This window comes from Heliangelus exortis, chromosome 7 (genome assembly GCF_036169615.1).
Source record: "Heliangelus exortis chromosome 7, bHelExo1.hap1, whole genome shotgun sequence".
Taxonomy (NCBI): Eukaryota; Metazoa; Chordata; class Aves; order Apodiformes; family Trochilidae; genus Heliangelus; species Heliangelus exortis.
In genome coordinates, this window is record NC_092428.1 from 10,088,771 (window position 1) to 10,113,491 (window position 24,721).

Genomic DNA, 24,721 nt, shown 5'->3' on the forward strand with positions numbered 1-24,721 from the left:
GTGCAAAAGACTGAAAAAAGAACTCCTTAAATAGAAAGGTGTTTTAGATTTATATATCTAATTCTGTTTAAATGACTTAAGTATATACAAATTCTGACGTGTACCTATTTTTCTTTCACTCAAAGCTATGGTAGGTATCCTGGCAAACTGAGAAAAGGAACTAAACCTTTCCACACTTAGTTCTTGCACAATGGGTAAAATATGAACACTTCCAAGGACAGCATTGCTAAAAAAGATTCAGACACAAGAATTCTTGATTATTTCAGCTTTAATGGAGTCAGAACTGGACACCATTGGAACAATCCTATACATCTATATACAAACTTGGGAACATTAAGAATCTATTACTTCCTATATAACATCAACAACAATTACATACAACAAATAATGAAACACAAACATGCCCTAGCAAAGAAATACAAACAAGCTTTTGCAAGATTACTTGGCTGGTTTTTACCGTAGCCGTCGCTTGATGATTTCATGATCGCTTTCCTTCTCTTTTTGCTCTATTAAGATCTGAAAAAGATGGTATTTTAAGAATTAGTCAACGTTTCTTCAAACACAAATGACAAGTACTTCCAGACACATGCAACCAACATGTTTTTCCTGAAAGGCTGTTTTCAGGATGAAATTTGCCTATTACATTCTACTCAGATGTCTCCAGGATGGAGACAATTTTAGCACATCATAATAAGCAACAAAAATTATAAAAAATTCCAGTTGTGCTGAAAGAATTACCAAAGGCAAAGAAAAAACGTCAAATCGGATGTGTTCAGAATGCATTTTTCACTTTAATTCCTTTAGCTTTCCCTGATTGTCTGAAGATTCAGTCTTTCACTTTTCCTTTCTCTTGCAAGCTTCTTAGCTGCCTTTGCTTTGCATTTCTCATTTTCTCCATTCTCCTATGGACAGCACTTTGGTTTCTACTGCATCCATTCTTACAATTAAAAGAAAATTCAATAGGATGTTTCAAACGCTCACCACAGTGAAGAAGAAAGGATTGAACAGCTTGAAGAAGTGTACTTCTAACAGAGCAGAAGTACACTCAGCAATGTAGTTCCTGACAAAACCATAAGGCTGGATTTCAGAAATAATAAATCAGCCTATAAGACTCCTTATGGCTGGCTTAGAGGCAACACAATTTAAGCACATCCTTCTAAACTGTGCTTTGGAAAAGCGTGAATATTTCCACATCCTAAAGTAAGACAAATATCATCTGGGCATAACTGGAATCAGAAATTACCTTAGGCACTCACTTGCCCTGCAAAGCTAATTGTATATGCAGACATTTGTCTTTAGTGTTTCAGTCATGCTGTTAACAATCTATGGATCCTTTCATGGCCTGTATTTCTATTCTCTCTTTGTACTATACTTAGATGAACACCACCTACTGGAAAAACAAGTGAAGACTCAATTGCTGTAGAGGAAAAAGTAATCCTCCACACAACACAGTTAAGATATTTACGAATCCAAATTTAAAGATAATCTCCATGATTACTGCATCACCTCTACAGTAAGTCAGCAGTCAAACACAGAGAAGAGAAGTAAGAAAACAGAAAATTAAGTAAAACAGCAGGAAGACAAGACCAAAAGGAACAGTCAGGTAGAATTACAAAGTCAGAACTTTCAAACCTCTTCTGCAACTTGATAAGATCTTTGCATTTATTCTGTCCCTCTAATAGTTTTTTTGAGCCAAAATTACAGAAATAAATTGCAGCAGATAGAACAGTAATCTCTAATCACTTACTGAGGAAGCAGGGATATCTAGAGGGCAAGAAATGTCAGCTGAATACAGTTTTCTCTTAGGTCGTTTTGGTTTGTGACCATTTTCTTTGATGCTTTCTGGTTCTGCAGGCTTGGGTGAGCTGATTGTTGCAATCAGTTTCTTTGCTAGAAGAAAAGTTATAATATAAATAGGTGTCTTATTAGTTCTGTAAGCCCCAAAATTAATGAATAAGTCAAGCTCTATTAAAAACAGTTAAAAAATGAAACAGATGCAATCAGAAGTTTATATTTAAAAATTCAGAAGTGGTATTTGATTACCACAATTTTCCATAGCTGGAAATTGTTTTTTATAGCTTCAGATGCAAAAGCATAGAGGACACATGTAAATGGTGTATTAAAAATCAATTAGCATTCAGATTTTATTGGATGTTAAATACTTTAACAGAAGTTGAAAACAAGCTTAGCTTCTTTGGACTGACAGAAGGCACAGGGTAGAGTCAACTTTACACATTTGTGTAGTTTTTTCATAGACTTAGTACTATGAAAAGCTGAGTGCATGCATATTTTGAGCTAGAAGGAAAGAAATAATTCCAAACAATACTAAATTAAGCAAAAGGAGAAAAATACAAGACATGGTATTAAAGGCTAAAAACTCATTTGCTCAAATTAAGTATTTTCAGGGACAAATTTTGAAAAGTCTGAATTTGGCTTCATTTGAGAATATATTGTGCCCAAGGAAACAATCTGACCAACCTTGAAGATTCTAAAAATCACACCATCATAAATACTGTGTTAAAACAGACAAAAGGTACTCTCTAGAAATTCAGGTTTTCAAGCTGGAATGGGAATCCACATTTGATAATGACTGACCTTGCTTTAACTAATCAAGTAATAGTATATTAGAACTTAACACTGGTGATTCCTTGTACCCTCTTCTAATTTTAATCTTTAAAAAAACCCCACAGTAACTCAGAGATCATGTCTTACTGTAGGAAAGAAGAAAAATACATCCTGCAGTGTCAAGTCTTGGCAGTTAATCTTCCCAAGACTATGCTTAAACTGAATGAAATCCATTAATTGCTCCATAGTCACTTTATTGAAGCCTTCCAAATATTTTCATGTGACATGGGCTTTCAGATTCTGTAGAACTAATCTTTCACTCCCACATACCTAACATCAAAAATTATTAATACAGTTTCCACAGAAACAAAGCAAGAAGGAAGGGAAAGAAGGATTGCTTATAGAACAAGGTAAGATCAGCTCTTCCCTATTAGAGCAGTAGGGAAAATTTCTGAAATTGCCATTGACTGTTTTACTGCCACCAAGAACAAAATAACTCAAACATTTTGAACTTCATTATAAATATTAGAATTGCATTATCCTCGCCACCAAGACAGCTTTTCCCTCTCTGCAGGATGCAATATAGCAGGCCTCAATTCAGACTCCACTATTTCACAGACATAGAAATTAATGCAGCAAACTCATTTATTAAAATATATACATTATGGGTTACAGTAGAAAAATACATTCTACAATGCCCAGAGAACAAAGAACAAGCCTTATTTATACTGTACAAACCTTTAGAGTGAATAATAGTAGGAGAACTTTGAAAAAAATCTCCAATTTTCTGTAGTGTTCCATCTTTCTTTTTAGCTGACTTATTACTTGAAGTAGATGCTTGCTTTCTTAAGAAGTATTGTTTTCTAAATGACTGTGTAGTAGACATCTGTACAGAAATAAGACCACTTTTTAAGTTGAAAATTGACGTGAATTTTAATTCCATTTTATTTCAGTGTTATTTTCAAGCTGACATTTTCAGCTTTGACATCTACACCTCTGTTCATTAGACTAACAATATTACCACAGCAAGAAATGTAGGTAATCTCATTTTTTTAGCCAGAAGCAAAGAGAAAATAGCAGTTTCAGAGAGCATTTAAGGGCACAACTAATACGCAAAAGAAAGTTTCTGTAAAAAAACAAACAAACAAAAAAAAATTGAGAGTTGTAGCATATTTTGTTAGACAAGCTGTTCTAGTTCGAAATCACAGTAAGTTCAGGGTTGGGAGGGACCTCCAAAGATCATTAAGTCCAACCCCCCTGCCAGAGCAGGGTCACCTACAGCAGGATACATAGGAACACATCCAGGCAGGTTTTGAATATCTCCAGAGAAGGAGACTCCACAACCTCTCTGGGCAGCCTGTGCCAATGCTTTCTCACCCTCACAGTTAAAAAGTTTTTCCTTTTGTTTAAGGAGAACCTCCTATGATCAAGCTTGTACCTGTCTACCCATTGCCCCTTGTTCTATCATTGGCCACCACTGAGAAGAGCCTGGCTCCATCCTCCTGGCACTCACCCTTCACATATTTGTCAACATGAATGAGGTCACCCCTCATTCTCCCCCAAGCTGAGGAGACACAGCTTAATCAGACTTTCCTCATAAGGGAGGTATTCCACTCCCTTTATCATCCTGGAGGCTCCACACTGGAGTCTTTCAAGCAGTAAATAAATAGAAAAGGAAGAAACTGATGGGGGAAAATAAATCTACCACCCACCTGCTGAACCTGCCCAAGTTACTGAAAATCAGCTTTTTATAACTGTCACACACTGATGACAGTAACATTAATTTTACTTCAAAATTGTTGCCTATAACATCAGATATACTAATAGTTTGTTCAAACCAGTCTTCATAACTATTCAACATGCAACATCCTTCCCTTTATATCATTGCACACTGCAGCTATTACACATTCTTGGCAAATAGATAATTTCTTTGGTTAGCTGGCGGATTTTAATAAAAAGACAACATAAGTGTTTAAGAATTGTGTTCAAGTGCATTGATAAGATTAAATGTTGAATACTGAATGTTACTTTCACAAGTCCAACTTTACAGAAAAGGCCAAATTTTAAAAATAGAAAAAAGCCAAACCATTTTCTTGTTGCCTGTAGAAGGAGAATTAGTCACAGCAGTTTTTGCATTCTTCTTGTTCTCACTTCCCACAAAATCCTGAGGAAAGAAATGACAAATTTTACCTGGGATTCTTCTGGAAAGAAGAATTATTTTATATTATGAAGCAGCCACTGCTTAAATACTGTCTAGCACTAGAAAAGCTTTGGCTAATACTGGATAGAGATAACTAATCCAATGTGAATTAGGCCCTAAATGAACTTGTAGAAGGGAAATAAAGACCTGTAGATGAACCATTCTTCTCTCCTTTATTTCATGTACTTTTGTCTTTCATATACTGACAAACAAATACAGAAATTCATATTAACTCAAAAAAAAAAAATCTGTAAATTGATTCACTGTGACAACTATAAAAACAAATTGCTCACATAGTACCATTGTTAAGCTGTCATTAAAAGACAGCTATCTCAAAGTGGTGCCAAGAGATTCCAGATAACTGATATCCATACCAAGTAATAAGAATCATGAAAGGATTTTATTCCTTGTTTAATTATTGATAATAATTGATAGAACCGATTCCCTAATTCAAAAGCAGCAATTCTATAGAATTGCTCTGTCATCTCACAGATCCAAGGAGACAAAGAAGTAAAAGGTAAATTGCAAACAAGGGACAAGGGGTCAAAGGATGGACAGAGCCTATGACCTTACTCAGCACAGACTAGAGATCCACCACTTGTCAGAGGATGGCAGGGTAGCAAGGATTAAATATACCCTAGATAGATCTTTAGCATCTCTGTGAGATAAAGACAGGATCTTAACAACTTAGAGTAATACATTGAAAAACTGCACAACGTGTTTTGTCAATTTGGTCAAGGTCATACCTCATCCATCTCTCCACTCTTCCTTTTCTGTCTTTGCCTTGGCATTCTCACTGTAACTGGTAAGGTGCTACCCTGGTGTTTCACCTCCACCTGATTAGGTTGCAGAGGTGTGAACTGGATTTCCATCTCTGGTTTTGGGAACCGACTTGTTTTTCCAGTTTCTGTGGACACTTCAGAGGAATCGAGGACAATTTCTGAATGGTCCTGCAAGCAAGTTTTAAGAAAACAAACGTTAAAATAACTGAGTTAAAAAAACCCACTATAATACATACATATCCCAGTGGATTCCAAAGTAAAAATTCAATTTTCCAGCTGTTAGTTTTCAGAATACTTGCAGTGGAAGCAAAGACATCTATTTTCTGAAACTTCCTTGTTAATTTTTAAAATGTTAACATTTCTGTGATCATATAATTTAGTTTTCCTCACTGAACTCAGCCTAATACTTTCAATAATTTTTCTCAAGGGCAGAGACAGCTAGCTATGATTTTCACAGCTGGCGGGAGTAGAATTGACATTATTTTCTTCATCTTAACTCTACTGCTCCTTAGGCAGTGCTAAAACTCCTGCATGAAAAGAATAACTTTTCTCTAACTTACGTTTAAGGAGATCTCCCTTCCCCTTCTACCCTAGATAATTAATTATGTAAGAGCCAAGTCCAACTGGCAAGCTACAAGCCAAATTCAGTGCATGAGAGACTTCTACTCCACTCTCTGTTCTCTGGAGAACACCAGGCATTGACTGAAAGCTTAAGCTACCTTGTCTTGTAACCTGCTCATAGCCAAAGCTCAAAAACTGCACAATGAGGGCAGGATAAGATTTGCACACCTTTTCTTCACCATGAGCACTGAACTTCCACCACCCACAGAAACTTGTTTTTATGAGCAAAACTAGCAAGAAATCCCTGGTCTGCATCTCTGGGATGGGAGATGTAAAAATTAATTCAGCAGCTGCTTGAATGAAACAGGGAGAATAGGCTCCTGTAGTTGTTGGTGGTGAGAATTGGCAGGTAGCCACTACTACAACTCCTATTAAGGTTGCAAACAGACTCTGATGTTGCTTCTTGTGCTGTTTCACCCTCAAGGATAACTTCTTTCCTAGAAAGGTTCTGTTGGGATTATAAGTGGGAAATACATTTTTCTAATCCCTGCTGACAATGCCTGTGTTCACTGTCTCCAAAAGACCACTAGCTGCTTTATATAGGAATATGTTACTTTAACTGTTTTAAAATTATGTCCATTACTTTCATCAGGTGCTCTTCATTTACTTCAGGATTTTACGAAAAAACAGTTCTGACTTCTGTTTACCTCCTACAGCTGTGATTTTGTAAGCCTCAGCCCCATAACCTTAACCTCTCCTACTCTGAGTGCCAGCTTCTTATCCTCCACTTACAAAGCAGGAGATACATACTACCTTGATCACTTTAGGTTTTGTTCTTTATTTCCACTATGTATTTCCTGAAAACTATTTGCCTCCTATCCCAAAACTGTACCCCACTCAGCTTCAAGAAGTATAATGTTCTTATACAATAAACCTGCTAGCAGCCTTTCCTTATTTAGAACAAGTATTGTTGCTACTGGCTTGAGGTAAATACATCAACACCAACTGTTTACAACAATTTTTCTCTGATTCTATAGCAGAAGTAACTAATTCTCTGCTCTGTGCCTCTTAGGTGCTATACTAAGCTGTATCAAGTACTAACTCTTCTGAGATATTCTGTCCTCCCTCATGTATCAGTAGCTTTATAAGACACAACCTGAACTTATGGAGGTATCAATACATTAGCCACATTTATTTGGCAATAGACAAGAAAGAGATGAAGAGATGCATTTCAGCATTCAGTCCAGTTCTCCAAAAAGAGAATCTTCTCGAAGCCAGGGGAGGGACTACTAGGAAATCCATGTTCAGCCCTGTTCATTATTAATTAGCAAGGGAACCACATAGCGTTAATCAGTTTAGCAGGAGAACTTCCTTATTAAATACTGTTCATGTAGTACACAATTCTTCACTCAGAGTCACACATCTCAGTACAGTTGTGAGCCTTTTATTTTTCAGTCAGGAAGTATGCAAAGTTGATCTTTTCTTTGTGTAAAGAAAGTTTCATTTTGAGTGGGATGCAAGATACTGTTCTGTTCTTGTGAGCCCCCATATGGGCTGGAAGGTCTAATTACAGAATTATCTCTATTATCACCGTAGGTGATATCTGAAAAGTTGAGCTGAAGTTCTCTTAACACAGACATTACCAAATGTGATGATGCTACAAATAGGCCTTGAAATTTCTGCAACCTGGATTAGTTTTACCCTCAAGTACAAAACCTCTATAGAGAGGTAGCCTGCTATAAACTACAGTACTTTAGAGAGCAAACATGAAAGAGGGAGAGAGGATGAACAAAAACTCAGAACTAAAGATATCATTAAAGAATTACAAAAAAGTAACTTTTGGGAGATTGCCAATATTGCTGAAATACACACTGAGAGAGCAATAAAACTAACAACAAATCATTAGTACATATTTTTCCATAAATAGAGTAAACAAACCTCTTTGTTTATAGACTGATCTATTTTATTTTGTTCTTCAGGTACTTCGGCCAAAGGCTGAAGATTTTTGTCATCTATGTGCTGCTTCAATTCCTTTGAGTCATCTTTCTCAGCCAGCTGTTTCCTTAGTTCTTCTGTATCAGTTGCCTTATCCTAATAAACACAGAAAAATTGCCATTCTTGCAGATTTGTTGCCATCACTTACAATTTTTGGCTAAAGAAATTAACATATACATAAGCATCATTATGATTACTTAGTAGCATCAGTTTTTAAAATTGCAGGCTAGAACACCCTGCTATCCAACAAAACCCCAGTAATTTCACATATGAGCGACCACTATTTAAAGTGAAAAGCCATGTAACATCCTAGGAAAATGTTCATTTTGCATTTGTTTGTTAAGTCCTTGGTGATGGGAAAAAGGCAGCAAATATAACAGTTGTTTTGGATTTCCAGTCAAACTTTGCAAGCAAAGGATAAAATTGACTTGAATATTTATTTTAAGTCCTAAATATTTTGAAACTTCAGCTACTGTTTCAAATTTTCAAGAAAATACATACTTTTTTTTAAAGATAAGCTGCAAATTGTTTAAATTCAGCAGTGTTTAAGAACAAAAATAGGGACAAAATTGAAAGAACAAATGTAGTGGTTTGCAGAAGGAATGGACTAAGAAAAAAACAAAAACAAAGCACCACAAAAAAAAAAATCCCAACCCACACAAGAATACAAGAGAGAATGACCTTTTTTGGATCCTTTTGTGTAGCCTGTTTCAATTCTGCTATTTCTTTATCTTTTTGTATAATGTTGGAAGCCAAAGTCTTGAGCTGCACTTCCAAAGCTTCTACTAATTTATCTCTTTCTTCACGCCACTTGTGAAGATTGCTCTCCTTTTCTACCAGCTGTGCACCAAGTCTTTCCTATATGAGGAAAAGAGGTTAGAATTGAACACTTCTACACACTACCTGAAATATTCTGATAGTTTTGTTCTACACCTCCAGATACTTACAATTTCTGCTTGTTGTCTTTCATGACATTCTCTGTCCTCCACAGATTTTCTTATTTCTCTGTTGCAACAGGTCTCAGCTTCTTTTACTTGATTTATGAGCTCCATTTTTTCCTCCAGCCACTTTTTTCTATCAGTTTCATACTTTGCCTCATTTTCCTATTTTAATGAAACCAGAAATAAAACCATTGGTACAGACTGTACAGAAAGTCTTCAAATTCTGCTTACCATTAAATGGGGATTTGTTTCAAAAATATAATAGAAATACCAGCACAGTTTTACCCTAGTATATTTGAAAGTGCAAGTATTACATTCTCATTTGTTCTTCTGTATTGAAAAAATTAACTTATTATTTAGACTGGTATGTCTTCATGTAACACTTTTTTCCTAAGCATAGGTCATAAACACTAGAGAAGTTACACCAAAAATAATGCTACCTTACAGGATATGTTAGAAAATTTCTGCTTCATGACTTGAAGGCAAAGAATGTAGTGCAAATTGAATGGTAGCCAGAGACAACGAGTACTTAGAAACATCACTTCAATCCAAAACACCTTTGCCTCCTTTTCTATCACAATCAAACTGCTTGTCAGACATTCTCCCACAAGTCAGAAAGCACTTGAAAAGCTGCTTGGGAAAAGTTTGCTTTCTAATCCAAGGAAAATTAGAAGTAAATCCTCAGCCTAACAGAAAGGGTTTATAGGTCATAAGTACAAGATCTTGAAATATGATTTGGTTGCCCAAGCAACTGATGGGAAATAAGTACAGAAATGATACCATAAGCTGGATTGCTTACACCAACTGGAGAGGAGCACAGGTACAGAAGCTGTGTCCATGGTAGCATAACATAAGAATGGTGCACTCCATTATGGGGTAGCAGTGATGCTTTATATTACAAAGACACAGCATCCAGACTTGGCTGCAGTGTAACAACTTTCCACAATATGCTTTAGTTCTAGAAAATGGCACAAAAAAATTGACTCCTTAAATGAAAGTTATGCTTTCATTTGATGAAGTTAAGCTTATAAAACCAAGTATAATTATATCACCATATTTTACCTTCAGTTCTTTTTGCAACTTCATTAATGTCTCATTTGCATTTATTTTCTCCTCATTTGTGCTCCTCTCTTGTTTCCAGTCATCATCAGTACGTTTCTTCAGTTCTTCGTATTTTTGTTTCCATGCTTCCAGTTCTAGTCAGTACACAAAACAAGGTTACATATTGTATAGTTTCAAATGCATATTTGACCACATTCACATCCTTCAGTTAAAATTACTTGATTTAACAGCTGTGACCACAAGATGAGAGGCCTTTAACTGTTAGAAGCTTGTTATGCCTAAATAATAGTCAATAAAGGAAAAAAAAAAATTAAAGCAGCTACCACAATACATACAAACCAATTCTGTTTCCCTGCTCCCTTTCCATGAAGACATTACCCAAAGTTAATCTGTCGGTCTCTTCTAATTTTGCTTCAAGCACTCCATCTTGTTCAGCCTGAGTCTGTTCTTGTTCCTCTAATGTCATCCGCATATCTTGAATTATTTTTTCCTTTGAAAGCAGATCTGAAGATTTTAAAGTAAAATTACAGATGAGCCCCCTCCATTCTCCCAAAGTGCCTCCATCACAAGTAATTTCCCCTATTCCCTTTATTAGAAACAAAGCTTCTATACTGAACTACCCAAATTCAAAACTCAAGTGATTCTCAACAACTTTAAGAGGGCATTTCAGTATTAATGTTAGTCAGACTATGGCTTGTATTATAAGAAACTAACCATTGTTGAACTGCTAAATGTTTATCAAACCACAGGAACTTATTATGCTAATTCATGTTTCCATTTCAGTTTTTTTTCAATGGCCAACTAAAATGTCAAATAAATATCATTCAATAGGTTAACATTGATAAAGCATGAATTGTCTGTCTCTGGGGCTTAGATTTCTTATTCTTTGACTCTCTGTTTTAAAATAAACCTGCTAATAATAATTCAATAAAAAATAGTTCCTCAGCGTAGCATCTTAATATCCAGGTTGGAGTTTCTCAGTATTCTAAAATTAATACGTAAATTCATTAACAACATGACAAGTCATTATCTTGCCTCTCTACACCTATAGAACAGAACAACAATCTTTTTCCTCACCTTTATATGTTTTCTCATACTGTTTGGAGATTTCTTCCAGCTTCTCATTATTCAAGTGTTCCTAAATACCACATTGAAAGCAAATTAAAGAAAATGTGGTGAAAGAAAAATATACATGCTAAAACTGAGCAGCTTTCATGCTGAGCTTTAGTAAGTAATGAATTAAGACAAACAGTGCAGAATAAAATAATTTACGTAGTGCATATGAAAATTAAAGCTGATAAAAGAAAAGGTTTAGAGAAAAACTTTAACCCTACCATGTAGGAGTGTCACTAATCAGAATCAGGTTATTTGCAGGTATTAAGTATATATTCACTATACAGATTACTCAAACAATTTGACAACGTCCTGCAGTGAGAAATTCTTTAAACACAGTTCATCCATTAACACTAATTTCAGTTGGCTACTCCTAATTTTTGTAAACTCTCATGTAGCTTGGAAAACTTGCATCATTAATGCATTAGTTCAAAAACCTACAAGCAAGTAAGTTTAAAAAACAAACAAACACAAACCTTTTTAAGTTGCAGGATTGTGCGCTTTTTAATCTCTAATTCTTCACTAATCTGTTTTTTAGTTCTCTGTAGTTCATCGACTTTGTTCCTCAGGGATATCTCCTCATGTTGCATGGTACAGACCTGTAATAATGCCCAAAGACAGCAAGCAGAGCCAACATGTAGCTAGAAGCTTTTTACAATCTCTAAGTTAGCCAAATACTTGAATACTTAAATAAGAGATAATTTTTTTTTCAAGCATATCTCAGCTAAATTTCAGAGGCTAGAAGTGCATTATACTGTACATCCTTCCCAGAGAAGAGTTTTCTCCATAGAGTATTATAAAAAAAGAAAAATCAAACCCCAAAAAGTTGCCTAACACATAATCACTTCATCCCACCCAGTCCTTGCTCCTTCTGAAATATAGTATTGTGCAATGAATGCTGAACTGGAAAACATCCGCAGTGGTTAGGCATATACAGCAAGAACTTCAAGACTTAACTTTCAAGCCCAAACTTTTGCAATAATCTTTCAGATTTTAAATTTATGTGATATCTCATAAATATCTAAGAAATGCTACTGCTTGGTAAGTAAATATGAACAATGAATGCTACAAGCTCTTCCATTTATTTCATATCTTTTTCACACTGTTAATAGAAAACATAGCTCAGATTTTTTTAAAAAAAATTCTCTGTAAGTCAGAGCTTTCCTTTTCTGACCAACACAACTTTTCCCCCAAGAGGCAAGCATTTTCCATAAGTCTGAGACTTTGAAGGTAGGTAGACAAACAACAACATACGGCTACTACTGTTAAAAAATAAAATCTTCTCTATAGCCAAATTAAAAAAAATATTTGAGAAAACTATAGCTAGTGTGTTAATAAAATTTACTTTCTTCCTTCAGTATCTGTACTTATTTGTTTTTTGCATCTAGTCTTAAGTTATATTCACTGAAGCTGTAAGCTAAAGATTCCCTGTTACTCTAGGTGTATCACTCAAAGTAGCCTTGTTATGAATCACTCTTAACATTTGGAGCTTGAGATTTGTGAAAACAGGTTTTAATACACAACCCCAAGCAAACTAAAAGAAGCATTTCACCTATGGTACCAACCTCTTTTCGTACTTGCTGAATTTGTTTCTTGGCATCAGAAAATTTCTCTTGGAGATCCATATATTCTTCCTCTTTCCTCTGCAAATCTTTTTTCAAACTCTGTATGAGGGCAGAGCTCTCAGAAAGATCTTTCCGTAGCCTTGTGTTAGAAATTGAGACATAAATAATGTCAGTGTTGCAAATCTCAAATAAACAGTTTTTACACATTATGCCCAGGCTCTCAGACTGCTGGTTTTATCCATTAATAGAATCTTAGATTTATCAGACCAATCAAAAGCTTTCTGATTTTACTTTTATATTCCAGATTCTTATTATATAATCCTGAAAGAATAAACTGATCAGATTAACTTCTGAACACTGCAATTCTTAAATTTTTTAAAGCACAATAAAGCAGCCATTTTTATAATTAGATGTCCTTATAGAGTAACCAAAGGAACAAACAATATCAAATAAGTTTAAACTTCATATCTACATCCCAGACCTTGTAAGTATCAAAACAAATAAAAATCAAAAGAACATAAAATATACAATAACATTGCAGCAAGTTCTGCTGTTGCAAGTGCTACAAAGTAATTAAGAAGTTTGATTGCTTATCTTTAAAAGATCATTTTAAGCATACAGCGAGATATCTTGGATTTTTGCTTTAAAAGTAAAAAATACTTTTTTAAAAATTCTGTAACTGACAATACAAAACTAAGTTTCTCAAAAAGAAAAATCTTTCAAAAGCTTTACAAGCACGAGGTTGGAGATCCCCAGACCTTCATGCTAAATTGCACATTATATGCAGGTACCCACAGAAACTGTAGTCAGGAAAAGGTCTTCATAACATCATAAAAATATTTTTACATGATTGCAGTGTATCTGCTACATAGTATGGAAAATCTGAATACAATGAATCTCTTATCTCTTAAAAATTTAAGTAGTACAGAGAACTGAGGGAAATTCTACCTTCCTACACCTATTAATCCTTCAAGTTCTTATAGCACACTGTTTACCTAAAATAGCTAGTACCTACATCAGCTCTTTGATGTTCACTCTCTAGGCTTTTTAAATTTTCCTTTTTTCTTTTTCCTTTCACCATTCAGTCCTTTCCAAAGAAAATGCTGCTGCTTTTTTTTTTGAAAGTTACAGGATACAACATTAAACTGTGTCATTTTGTCCAGAAAGGGTTTACAACATAAAACTATTAGAAAACCCCAAATAACTTTTCATTTCATTGTTTGTTCCTTTTTCCTCCCTACAAGAGTTACACGTGATTTAGACTTTTTTTTCCAAAAGAATATATAAACAAGTGAGGAAAACACAGTAGAAGAGTACATAAATATAAAATTTAAGTAGCATACTAGAACTCCTTAAAGCAGCAGTTTGGTTAATAAATTTAATAAGTATGAAAATAATTTAATAAGTATGAAAATATATTATGTCAAACTGATTTTCACAGCAGGCAGTTTTCTCTCATAGCTACTAAGAAACAGACTCAAGTTTTTATTATTTACTTACAATTCTACAGATTGTATTTGCTTCTCTTCATTTTTCTCTTTTTCCTGCATAGACTGTTTCATGTTCTCCAAGCTGTTCATCAACTGTGCAACTTCTTCCTTCAGATTTGCTTCCTGGTCATTTAATTCTTTAAGTTTTCTGTCTGAATTAGCACATTTCTCTTGCAGAGCTACTGTATTACTTCCTAGTTTTAAAATAACAGATTCTTTTTCTTTAAGTAGTACTTCTAACTCTTTTATACTGTCATCTTTAGCTCTAGAAGCCTCCAAGAGGCATTCAAGCTCTCTTATTTTTCCCTTGTACTGGGTGATGTCCTCCTCAAACTGTGTGATTAGCCTGTGATCTTCTGCAGCCTGTTTTTCAAGGTCCTTCATTTTCTTCTGAACTTCCTCTTGTAACTGATTCACAAGATATTTTTCCTTCACAGACTGATGATCTTGATCTGTAATCTCATTTAACTTTATCTTTAGTTCATTATTATAATTCTGAGTGTCATTAAGTCTCTTCTTTAAGTCTTCAACTTGTTGTAGTAGTTCTTGAATCCGCTGACTTTTTTGTGAGGAAACCTTAATAATATTTTTGCATTCTTCCCAAATGCTTTCAACACTGCAGTGAAAACTCTCTTGTCTCAGCTCTGCTGTAGGAGTATTTTGGGACTGCATGCATACAGGACTCATTTGAGCTCGCTCTGGTTCATCTTCTTGAGAGTTAGAGGCATCCTTTAGATCAGCTAAATCAAGATCCATAGCATAGGACTCTGAGTGACATTTATACAGCTCATCTACTTTGGAATGCATTGTTTTAATTTGTGACACTTTATCAATTATCTTTTGTTTGGCACTTTCTACTTCATTATTTAGTTGAATAATCTTTAATTCTTGATCCCTATTTATATTTTTTTGTTTGTCCAATTCAGAAACTATCTCCTGATAGCTGTCTAGACATTGCTGGAGTTCTTCATTTAAGCTAGAAGCCCTTTCCTCAGAAGCAGAGAGCTTGAGATACAAGTATGTTATCTGCCCACTGAACTCTTCTTTTTCATTTTTTTCTCTTCTGCATTGTTCTTCAAGTGCAGCTGGCTGACCTTCTAAGGCTTCAGTTCTTTCCTTCAGTGCTCGTATTTCTGGGTAGTTCTCAGAAGTATTTGTTTCCAGATATTCTTCAGTTCTCTTTTGCTCTGGAGAATCCCCTTCCCAACTGTGCTTTGTGTGTCCTAAAGAAAACCCATATGGCTCAAGTTGATTAAAATCAATAGTTCTTATCACTGTCAACACCAAATAGCAACTACTATATAGAAAATGGTCACCATCTGAAAACCACACCCTCACAGCACACACCAATTTGAAATCTTTTAACAGTTAAAGCCCAATGAAGAGTTTAACATGTGATAGGTGCCTCTTAGGCTTCTAGATATAGTTTGGTTTCCTCCATTCAAAATCTATTCCATCTGTCATTCACGATTTTAGAAGCCCACTCTATCCATTTTGCAGTACTTGGTATGAAAAGCAAGACCTATCACCAAGGATTGTGTCATCGCAACTATGTAATCCAGGGAGATACAATGAATTCCTGTGTGCTATGTGGAGTTTGGCAGCCATTGGACTTTGGAAGCATAAAACACAAGGATACACATGTACTACTACACGGAAGCATTTTTGGAATAGTTTCTAAAAGTTTTCTAGAGTTACTAAGTTTAAGATCCTAACAAAGTCATACTGAAGCATTAGCAATAGTGCTTTTCATCTAATTACAGGGTTTGGTTTTGATTCCTTTTAGAGTCCTCAAATTCCACAGGACACTTTTCTGCCTTTTCAGTACCTTTTTAAAATAAAAAATAAAAAACCAAGCACTCCTGCTAGGTCAGACATAACAGCAGCTTTACTTTGGCTTGTAAAGCCATGTTTCTAAAGCCTAAAGGATTAAAAACTTCATGGCAGACATGTTTTTGTGATCTGAGGTGGCAAGATGAACGTAAGTAGATCTTAGCCCAAAACCTATGGTGAGAAGTCTATGACCATTCACAAGGGGATTTAGAAGTGATCTACATGCTTTGTACTGACAACCAGAGTCAGGCAGCAGAATAAGTATCAATGCAAGAAGTTACATGATAATCAGTCCAGAAGCTTATGTCAAAAATACTAAGATAAAAATAAGACCCACCCCAAAAACATGGGAGACAAGTCCTAGGGAAGGATACAAAAACCTGAACTTCGAGATAGCCTCTCTTGCCTGAAAATAAGCTTTGGTCATAGGCCACTGGTGTATCTGAAGGCTACAAGTAAGCCATCAGTGTAGCTGTTACTGCTGTACTATTGTGCCAAATACAATTAGCAAGTATTGTTAGCATATATGATTACATTTAATAAGTGTCATCATTATGGAGAACGTAACAACTCGGATTTTAAATCAGATCCCTTATTCCCATAAACTACAGAAGAAATACATTTAACATGACTAAATACCCTGTTCTTTCCAACAGAAAAAAAAATCTCAGTACTGACATTAATTGGCACTGTTATCCACTTATTATTTGAGAGCTCTCTTCTCTGTTTAAATGAACTTCATAAAGAGTTTATAGCAAAGCTACTACTATCTATCAAGGGGTCTACACTGGCTTTCTTTTCTATGCCCTTCCCATAACATTTTATAGGTGGTACCATCAAATAGTAATGCAAAGATCTAATATCCACCCCAATCAAAGATGGCAGTGACAAATCAGATGCATTGGTACAGAGACAGAAGCTTCTTTTAGGAAATATTTCACATGACCCTACTGGGTCACATGTCATCAGTTGACCTAGCCTAATATTTTACCATCTTTTGCTGCTGTTGGTAGGTCCAGTCACTTCCTATGGACCTTTCCTAACACAGAACAATTAGTAATGTTGGAGAAGTAAGACAATACATCCCTGCTTAACCCTTTCAGTATCTATATCTGAACCTGTTGGCTCTCAGCTTGTCTAACCACTGGAATCTGAGAGTTTTCTGCCTCTCCCACCTTCTAGGGCAGCAAGTATGAGAAGTTCACTACTCATTGCATAGAGTGCTTTGTTTCATAAACTTAAGCTGATCTTCTACTGGCCTGAGCATTCCCTTATGATGACTGGTAGTCCAGCATTCAGCTTATTCACTATCTGTATTCTCCATTTTCTAAGAATATGGGAATTTGACCAGTCTCCTTTTAACACGTTTTATCACCCTTCATAGAGCTAAATATTTGCTTTCCATTTTTAATATTATTTCTCTATTTCACCGTCACACAAACAATGCCTGGAAGATTTCTTACTTGCACCTCTTGTGAAGAAGAAATTGAAGAATGTAAGGGACACAAACGGAAAACCTTTCATTCACCTTTCACATGTTTTCCACCATTTTAAGAGAAACTGAAGCTCAGCTGTATCCTAAAGTTAAGTTACAAGCAATCAGATCTCAAAGTCCATTTTGCACCAGGCAGTTCCATATAGCTCAATCTCATTGATTAACAAATCTTAATGAAATAGATACCTAGTAGTGTTAAGTTTTACACTTATCCTTGAAAGTCTTCAGATGCAGCTAGTTTATTCAACTAATTTTAAAAAGACTGGTAAGATCACATACATGAGAGCAAACATGAGAGCAGCACAAAATATCACACCTGTGGACTACTATGATTTTATTTCCATTCAAGTGGAAAGCTTTTCTCCTTTGGCAGCACTGTGTACCTTGATCAGAGGTGTGTTCACAGCATGCACACAGAATGAAACATCAAGTTTCATAGCACATACTGTATCACTGAAAAATCAGTCAGACACCTTTGATGCTTGCTTAAACAATTTTAAAAAACTTCAGGAGCACCGGAAATACAGCAACTGCAAGTTTAGTACAAAAAAGTAACAGTCAAGGAATTGCTTAAAATCTACAACTGACTCTGCAAGTCCATGAACAGATAGGAAAAAACAGAAAGGAAAAAAGTCTAAAAGCTAACTTTTATTTTAAGCATTTAGTGAACAGCATAGGACTTTCTGCAAGACAGATGATATTTACATAACAGTTACTTCCATTTACAGTTTAACATAGCAGATTTTCTCCTCATAAAATAATGTTTACGTTTCCTAACTTCTTGCTTCTGTTCTGGAATAGCAATTAAGTTTTTTTGGAGGACCCCTTTTTGAGTGATGGTGGAAATTTTACCTTTCTTTGTAGGTGGTTCTTCTTCCACAGTAGGCTCATTTTCACAGCAACGTTTTCTTCCCACTTCCAACACAGTTTTCTCACAAGCCTTGAATTGGCTGCTTTCAGTCAGTCCATTAGAGTTTTTTTCATCCAAATTTCTTTTCATGGCAGTTACAGTGTTTTCCTGTGTTAAAATAAGATTAATTGCTTTGAACTTATACAAAGTGAACACTTAATACTTCATAATCTTCTTTCTGCAAATATTTTTACATTGCTGTTTGCCTAACAAGTATAGGGATTGTCAGAGGAACAAGACTGTTATATATCAGTCACTTAAACCAAAAGCAGATACACCTTCAGATACTAATAAGCACAATACTTTGCAGTATACAGAAAGCAGAACAAAAGACTAGGAAACTATGAAATGCAATAATTGGTATGCAGGAGGAGTTTGTTTGCCACCTGAAAACAATTTCTAGTGTCTGAAGAGCTGATGAAATTCCCTATTTGTTTAAAGGGCAAATGGGCAGCTCCAGAAGTTAGTTACTTTCTTGTTGGTTAGTAGAGTTGGGAGTTTTAACCACCTTCAGCAAGGCCACAGATCAATTTTATCATGACAGATTTAATGCAATTTGAAAGCCTACTTCATTATGTCTTACTTATTTTAGAATACATTTGAATCAAGCTTCTTTTCTTGCAGGATGACACAAGTGGCAGGCAATGCTGGTTGCCAAGAATCAATTAGTCCTCTTTAAGTACTTCATTTAAAAAAAAAAAAAAAAAGCCAGACCAGACTTGACATTTGTGGTCATGTCTTAAGTTTCATGGCACGTAGTCTCCTAGAAACAATGCACAGAACTGGAGCCTTGCTCTTGGAAGGAGTAGTAATTGGAAGCTGTTATGGCAACTATTTTCACTCTGAAAAGCTAAGTTGCTGTGGGGCATAGAGAGGGAATAGAATGGTAATGTGCTTAAAGCCTTAAGTTTACATTGGGAGAGAGAAATGGATTAGAGTGCTGACTAAGTTTCATTCAATATGCTTTCAGAACTACTTCAAGGTTACTGGAAATCAAGCTCAAAAAAAACAAAAAAAAACCCACACTAACCAAACAAAAAACCCACACAGTTAATTTTTTTTAACCTGCATAAAATTATCCAAGCTACTCGATGGCATTCAGCAGCCAGCAGTAGACTAGCCAGTTGCATATTTTATTAATTGCATCAAAAGCAGATACCCTGACCATCCACTCAGTTCAAACTCTGCTCAATAAATTATGATTGCTCTTTTGAAAGTGTGTGCATGCTGAATTTTTGTTGCCAATTCACATAGTCACTGTCCTCACATTAACTGTTCTTCAATTAAATTTGACCTTTTGCTGCACTAAAAACCTCCCTTCCTTTTCTATTCAGCCAAAAATAGGGACAATGACAGTTTCAACAGTCCCACTGCTCAAATCCTCCCAGTTTGAGGTTTCTTTTTTTTCCCCTTTAGACTGGTCCTTTGGTCTCATTTAGAGCCCTTCAATAGTAACTCTGGATCACTGCTTCCACAAGTCAGATTTTTCACACACAGCCCTGCACTCATCTTCCTGTAACTTTAATTTCAGTGCCAAGTCATCTGCTACAATTTCCAGCAAGCAGCAGTTACTTAGAGAAAATTTCAATTTTTCAAAATAATAAAAATCTCTGCTTATAATGGATTTAAGTTTTTCTATAAAGAAAACTGAGATTTCTAAGACTTACATAGTCGTATAGTGTTTCTTCTAAATGGGATATTAAATCTTGTAGTTTTATAATAGCATCATCTTTTTGCTCCACAATGTCCATTAATTCTTCAATTCTTTTATTCTGTGTATTCATTTTCTTGGAAAAGAAAGTAGTTTAGTTGTCAGTATTAAATTGTTGAACTATACCATTCCCAAAAAAGCAAGATCAGTTAATGTAAATTTAATAGTAAAAAAATCTAGAAACATACTAAAAAAGAATTTTACACTGTTGGAATTTTGCATTAAAGCAAATACTTTTGCAATTCTTTCCTTTAGAAAGTTACCTGGGTTGCTTCTTTAAGTTGCTTAGCAGATTCATCCAATTTAATCATTTGAGTTTCAAAGTCTGTAACAGAAAAAAGCCCAAATTAAATAAGCGATCATCACATAGTTTACTCAGTAGTCCATTTTTCCATATATTCTGGTATCTCAGTAGTTTTTGAATAGACTATTTTCACATCAGCTTTACTTACAAAGCATATCAGAAAAATTTTAGGTTTTTGAATAGAACTGGACCTTACAACACACATAATATAGATCATGCCAAGTTAGTTCTTCTTAAATTGTATTATGGGGTATTGATACTTTTTCCTCTGAATGTTTCACTGGATACCTGAAAACACTTCATCAGCAAAATGTAAATAATTGCAGGGATTACAATATTACCATGAATTTAAGAACCAGGGTTGATATTTTACCCCGCCAATTCAGAAGACTGCAATTAGAAGTTCCAGTTTTGTCTTAATTATTCAGCCAGGGCCTTCAGAAATGTTCAATTTGAAAAGAAAACAATGGGTTCCAAAATCATCCTCGACTATTACAGTTTCACAGTAGTCAGTGAATTTTTTTTCTACCTTTCATATCACACTTATACCCAGCTCACCTTTTGTTTTCTGTGTCAGCTCTTCTTCAGTTTTGATTAGCTCGTTGGTTTTCTTTGCCAGCTCTTCTTTGGTATTAGTTAGTTCAGTGGTAACTTTTCCCAGTTGTTCTTCAAGCCAGCCTATGGATTCCTGTGGGTCTTCTAGGGCCACAATGGAACTGTGTGCTTCTGCTGCCTGCTTTTTGATATCAGTGACATCATTCTGCAGGGAATCAATAATGTTTAAAAAATCAACATAGGTGTCAGTCCCACTTCTGTATTCTTCATCCTGAAAGGTAATTTATATAATTTAGAAATGACAAATAATTACACAATGGCCATTATTTCAACAGAAAATTTGTAAGACCAACCATTAACAATTCAGACATCTAAATAGAGTTACTTCTGGTTTCAAAGTGATCTTTTACATTCTTGGGCAATTTGACTGCCTGTTTCTGCCTACGTCTGGATGCAAGTCTCCAGTGTCAAGTAATAGCACTTCACTTTTGTAACACTTAATGACCCACAATCCCATTCCTTTTCTATAACCAGAGGCAACCCCTCCAAAGTTAATATAAAAGCTAAAATTTTTTCTCCAATGAGAACAAAGGTATGCAGGAAGTATGCAGTTTTAGAAGAAGCAGTTTTTAGCAGTTTGTCATGTATCAGTAAAAGTCAGTGGGGTGAATTAAGGCTGTTGTAACTTAATTCAGTAAGTTGTACTCAACACACTACTTCATATCTTTCCTCTGTTTTAAGAAAAAAATATTCCAAACTTACAAAAGTGGGCCTCAAGTTAGTCTAGTTATTGATTCAGAGTACATACAATTCTCACTACTTCAGTTGTAGCTATAGTAGCCTTAAGAGGGAGAAAGTCTCTGGGGCCACTCTAGTACAGTCCATGTATAGGGCTGAAAAATTCAGCTTTGAATACTCGGAACAGGCACTTAATGCAAGTGAGCCTACACCAGAATTGCAGCTTTTTCCCTAATTTCTTAACATATAGTAGCTTTCACATTGTATGGAAAGAAACACTGAAAACTCCAGAAATTCCTAAATGCACAAAGGCTTAGCTACTATTCCTATTAAATATAATAAATCTAACTTGCTGAGGATATAGTTATAGAACATGCAATTCTTGAAAACATCCTTGTAATCCTTGAGACACCATCACCATAAAAGGTATTTACTAAAAGAGATTTTACTGGGGAAGGGAGTAGGAGAGGGAGGCTGGATAACAATACCAGAGGTTTGGCTTGTTCACTGCAAGACTGATCCTTTGATTCATTTTCTTCAGCTGCATTTTTAGTATCAGTTACAAGTTCCTTGAAGATTTCCAGACGTCTTTCAGAATTTTCTTCAAGTCGTTCACGTTCGTGAGAAAGGTACTTTCTACAGTAGAAAAAATGTCAGTTAAAAGCTGGCTGATATAAACTACTAAGAAGTTATTAGTTCTGCTTCCTATTAAAGAAAAAGTTTTTTATTCATTTCAGTACAATAGAGTGATACACAAAATGATCTTGTTACACCAAAATAGAATTATTTCTCCCTTATATTGCCCTGAAGAATAATAGGAACAGAATCATAAACACAGATTATGGATAGCACTTAACTACAAGAATTTTTCTAAACTCCGAGCCAGATTACCTGTTGGAGTATCACTTAGACTACAGTAACCAAAGAATTTGCAGCTGTAACTCTTTCTAGAGACATGGTATCAACATAAATCTTCTCTTGGGAGATCTCTGCAGGGACAAACACTGCTTACACAGGCATACATTCTACCCTCTTCCCCAAAAATCAAAGTATTTCCTGCACAATATTTTTCCTGAACTCATAGTCCAAACAAAAACTAACATGGTAATGGAGGCAGTAAGTCTAGAGGAAGAGCACAGCCTCTTACAATCAAGAGACAGAATTAAGAAATTCACAAAATTACTTTTATTTTTTAACAAATAACTTTAAAACCACTTAAAGTGAACTTACTTGACATCTATTTCCTGCTCAGCAAAATGTTGAGTGATTTCTTGTATCACTTCTTCGCGAATTTTTAGTTCCAGCAGGAGTTTATTCTTCCTTTCGTTAATAAGTTGGCTCTTCAAGTCTTCTATGAAACCCAGCATCTTCTAGAATTATCATTATTAAGTTTTTTCATTAAAAAAATACTTTCCCAAAAGTGAGATTTTCTCCATTTCCAACACTACAACAATAACTTTACTCCTCCAGCTAACAAAAGTTCTTCCATTAGCTTATTTATAAACAAGAGAATTCCTAAGTATTCATAAGGAGATGGCTATATCCGTTTGGTATTAGCACAGCAAGTCTGCACAGACTATGCATTTTCAAAAAAAGATTAAGCTTATAAAAAGAATTCTTGAAGCTGTCTTTAAAAAAACAGGTGTAAATTTCACTGGCTCGAAAACTCCACAAAATAGTCTTTACTCCTCTTTTCCTTCCTCCTTGTCTTCCCTAGAAGTGCCTACAATTGCTGGTCCTTAAAGAACAGTTTACAAGAGGTTTTTTTGTGCGTAGAACACAAAGGAACAGTCTTCTGCACTGCTAAAACCAATACTTGCTGTGCATTTACCATAGGTTACTAAAAGGAGAAGAAGCCAAATCTGCAATTCTTATTCCTCAGTCTGGTTTTAGACATATTTTATAGTGTTCCCACAACAGGTCACGAGTTATACCACTTTTTGTTCTTAACATTGTATTTAGGTAGAATAAGGGTGACTAGAAAAAAAAGTGAGAAATGGGGGAAACAGAGACAAAAACCTTATTTCAAGATTCCATGATACACTAATTCTTAAAGTAGCCCTAACACATACCATGTATTCTTCTTTTCCAAGAAGAACTTCATTTTCTTCATGGTTCTGGTCTGTTTCTTTTGACACATTATGCTCTTCCTCAATCTCATCATCTTCCATCACATCTGCTAAGCTCCTGTCCCATAGGATAGTAACTCTTTTCCTTGGGAGTGGCATTTTAGAGTCACTAAGTAATGTCTTCTGGCTACATGACTGATCATGAGGAGGCATAGATGTGTCCATCACTAAAACCTACCCAGAAAATAAAGAATAAAGTCAGCAATATTTTTTAAACCTCTACAAGCACTTCAAAGTGATATCTGTTATACTTTCTTATAGGTTTCCTGAGCATAGCACTACCCCAGCCTGTCGTCTGTTCAGAGCCACTGCTTAGACCAGTTTCCAGTTTAGAGTACAAGACTTACTTTCTAGTCTAAACCTTCTTTTGATTCCAGGAAGGCCAAGTTTCATGAGCTGAACAACCTACAAGAGGGTTGCCACCTCACACACCATCAAATTTCTGTATTTCCTGCACTTCTAGTTTCTAGTTGCAGTACACAAATGTCATCCTAGATTCTATTACTTGAACATCTTTGTCACTCTAATCATTCTAGTATTGTACTTAACCTGCTTAGATCAGCCTACATTCCAAAGGCCTGCATCTGTTGTCCTTTGATGCCTATCAACAGAAGTTTTCCTTGTCTTCCATTAAGGCTGCAGCACTGAGCCCCAACGCTGTCATCTTCCAACTTCAGGGTTATCACTGCACTTACTCCTACTCATTGTACTTAACCTCTACATTTCCATTGAAGCCTCTAAGCTTTCCAACTCTCTTTAGTCCTCAATGTAT

At 35.4% G+C, this 24,721-nt stretch overlaps 1 protein-coding gene across 1 annotated transcript in view; it reads right to left on the bottom strand.

Moving 5' to 3' along the window:
• Positions 1–250: 250 nt before the first annotated feature.
• Positions 251–24,721, bottom strand: part of KIF20B (kinesin family member 20B) — a 35,009-nt gene continuing 10,538 nt past the window's right edge. The window contains exons 14-34 of the mRNA XM_071748737.1: positions 23,893–24,123; positions 23,051–23,190; positions 22,309–22,456; positions 21,086–21,353; positions 20,487–20,548; positions 20,180–20,299; positions 18,455–18,620; positions 14,285–15,497; positions 12,785–12,923; positions 11,696–11,818; positions 11,184–11,244; positions 10,485–10,610; positions 10,107–10,240; positions 9,051–9,206; positions 8,785–8,961; positions 8,047–8,199; positions 5,512–5,715; positions 4,652–4,729; positions 3,304–3,451; positions 1,748–1,890; positions 251–516 (exon numbers count right to left, since the gene is read on the bottom strand). Coding sequence (XP_071604838.1) covers positions 454–516; positions 1,748–1,890; positions 3,304–3,451; positions 4,652–4,729; positions 5,512–5,715; positions 8,047–8,199; positions 8,785–8,961; positions 9,051–9,206; positions 10,107–10,240; positions 10,485–10,610; positions 11,184–11,244; positions 11,696–11,818; positions 12,785–12,923; positions 14,285–15,497; positions 18,455–18,620; positions 20,180–20,299; positions 20,487–20,548; positions 21,086–21,353; positions 22,309–22,456; positions 23,051–23,190; positions 23,893–24,123 — 4,053 coding nt within the window. The 3' untranslated portion in view covers positions 251–453. The remainder of the gene's footprint in view (positions 517–1,747; positions 1,891–3,303; positions 3,452–4,651; positions 4,730–5,511; positions 5,716–8,046; positions 8,200–8,784; positions 8,962–9,050; positions 9,207–10,106; positions 10,241–10,484; positions 10,611–11,183; positions 11,245–11,695; positions 11,819–12,784; positions 12,924–14,284; positions 15,498–18,454; positions 18,621–20,179; positions 20,300–20,486; positions 20,549–21,085; positions 21,354–22,308; positions 22,457–23,050; positions 23,191–23,892; positions 24,124–24,721) is intronic.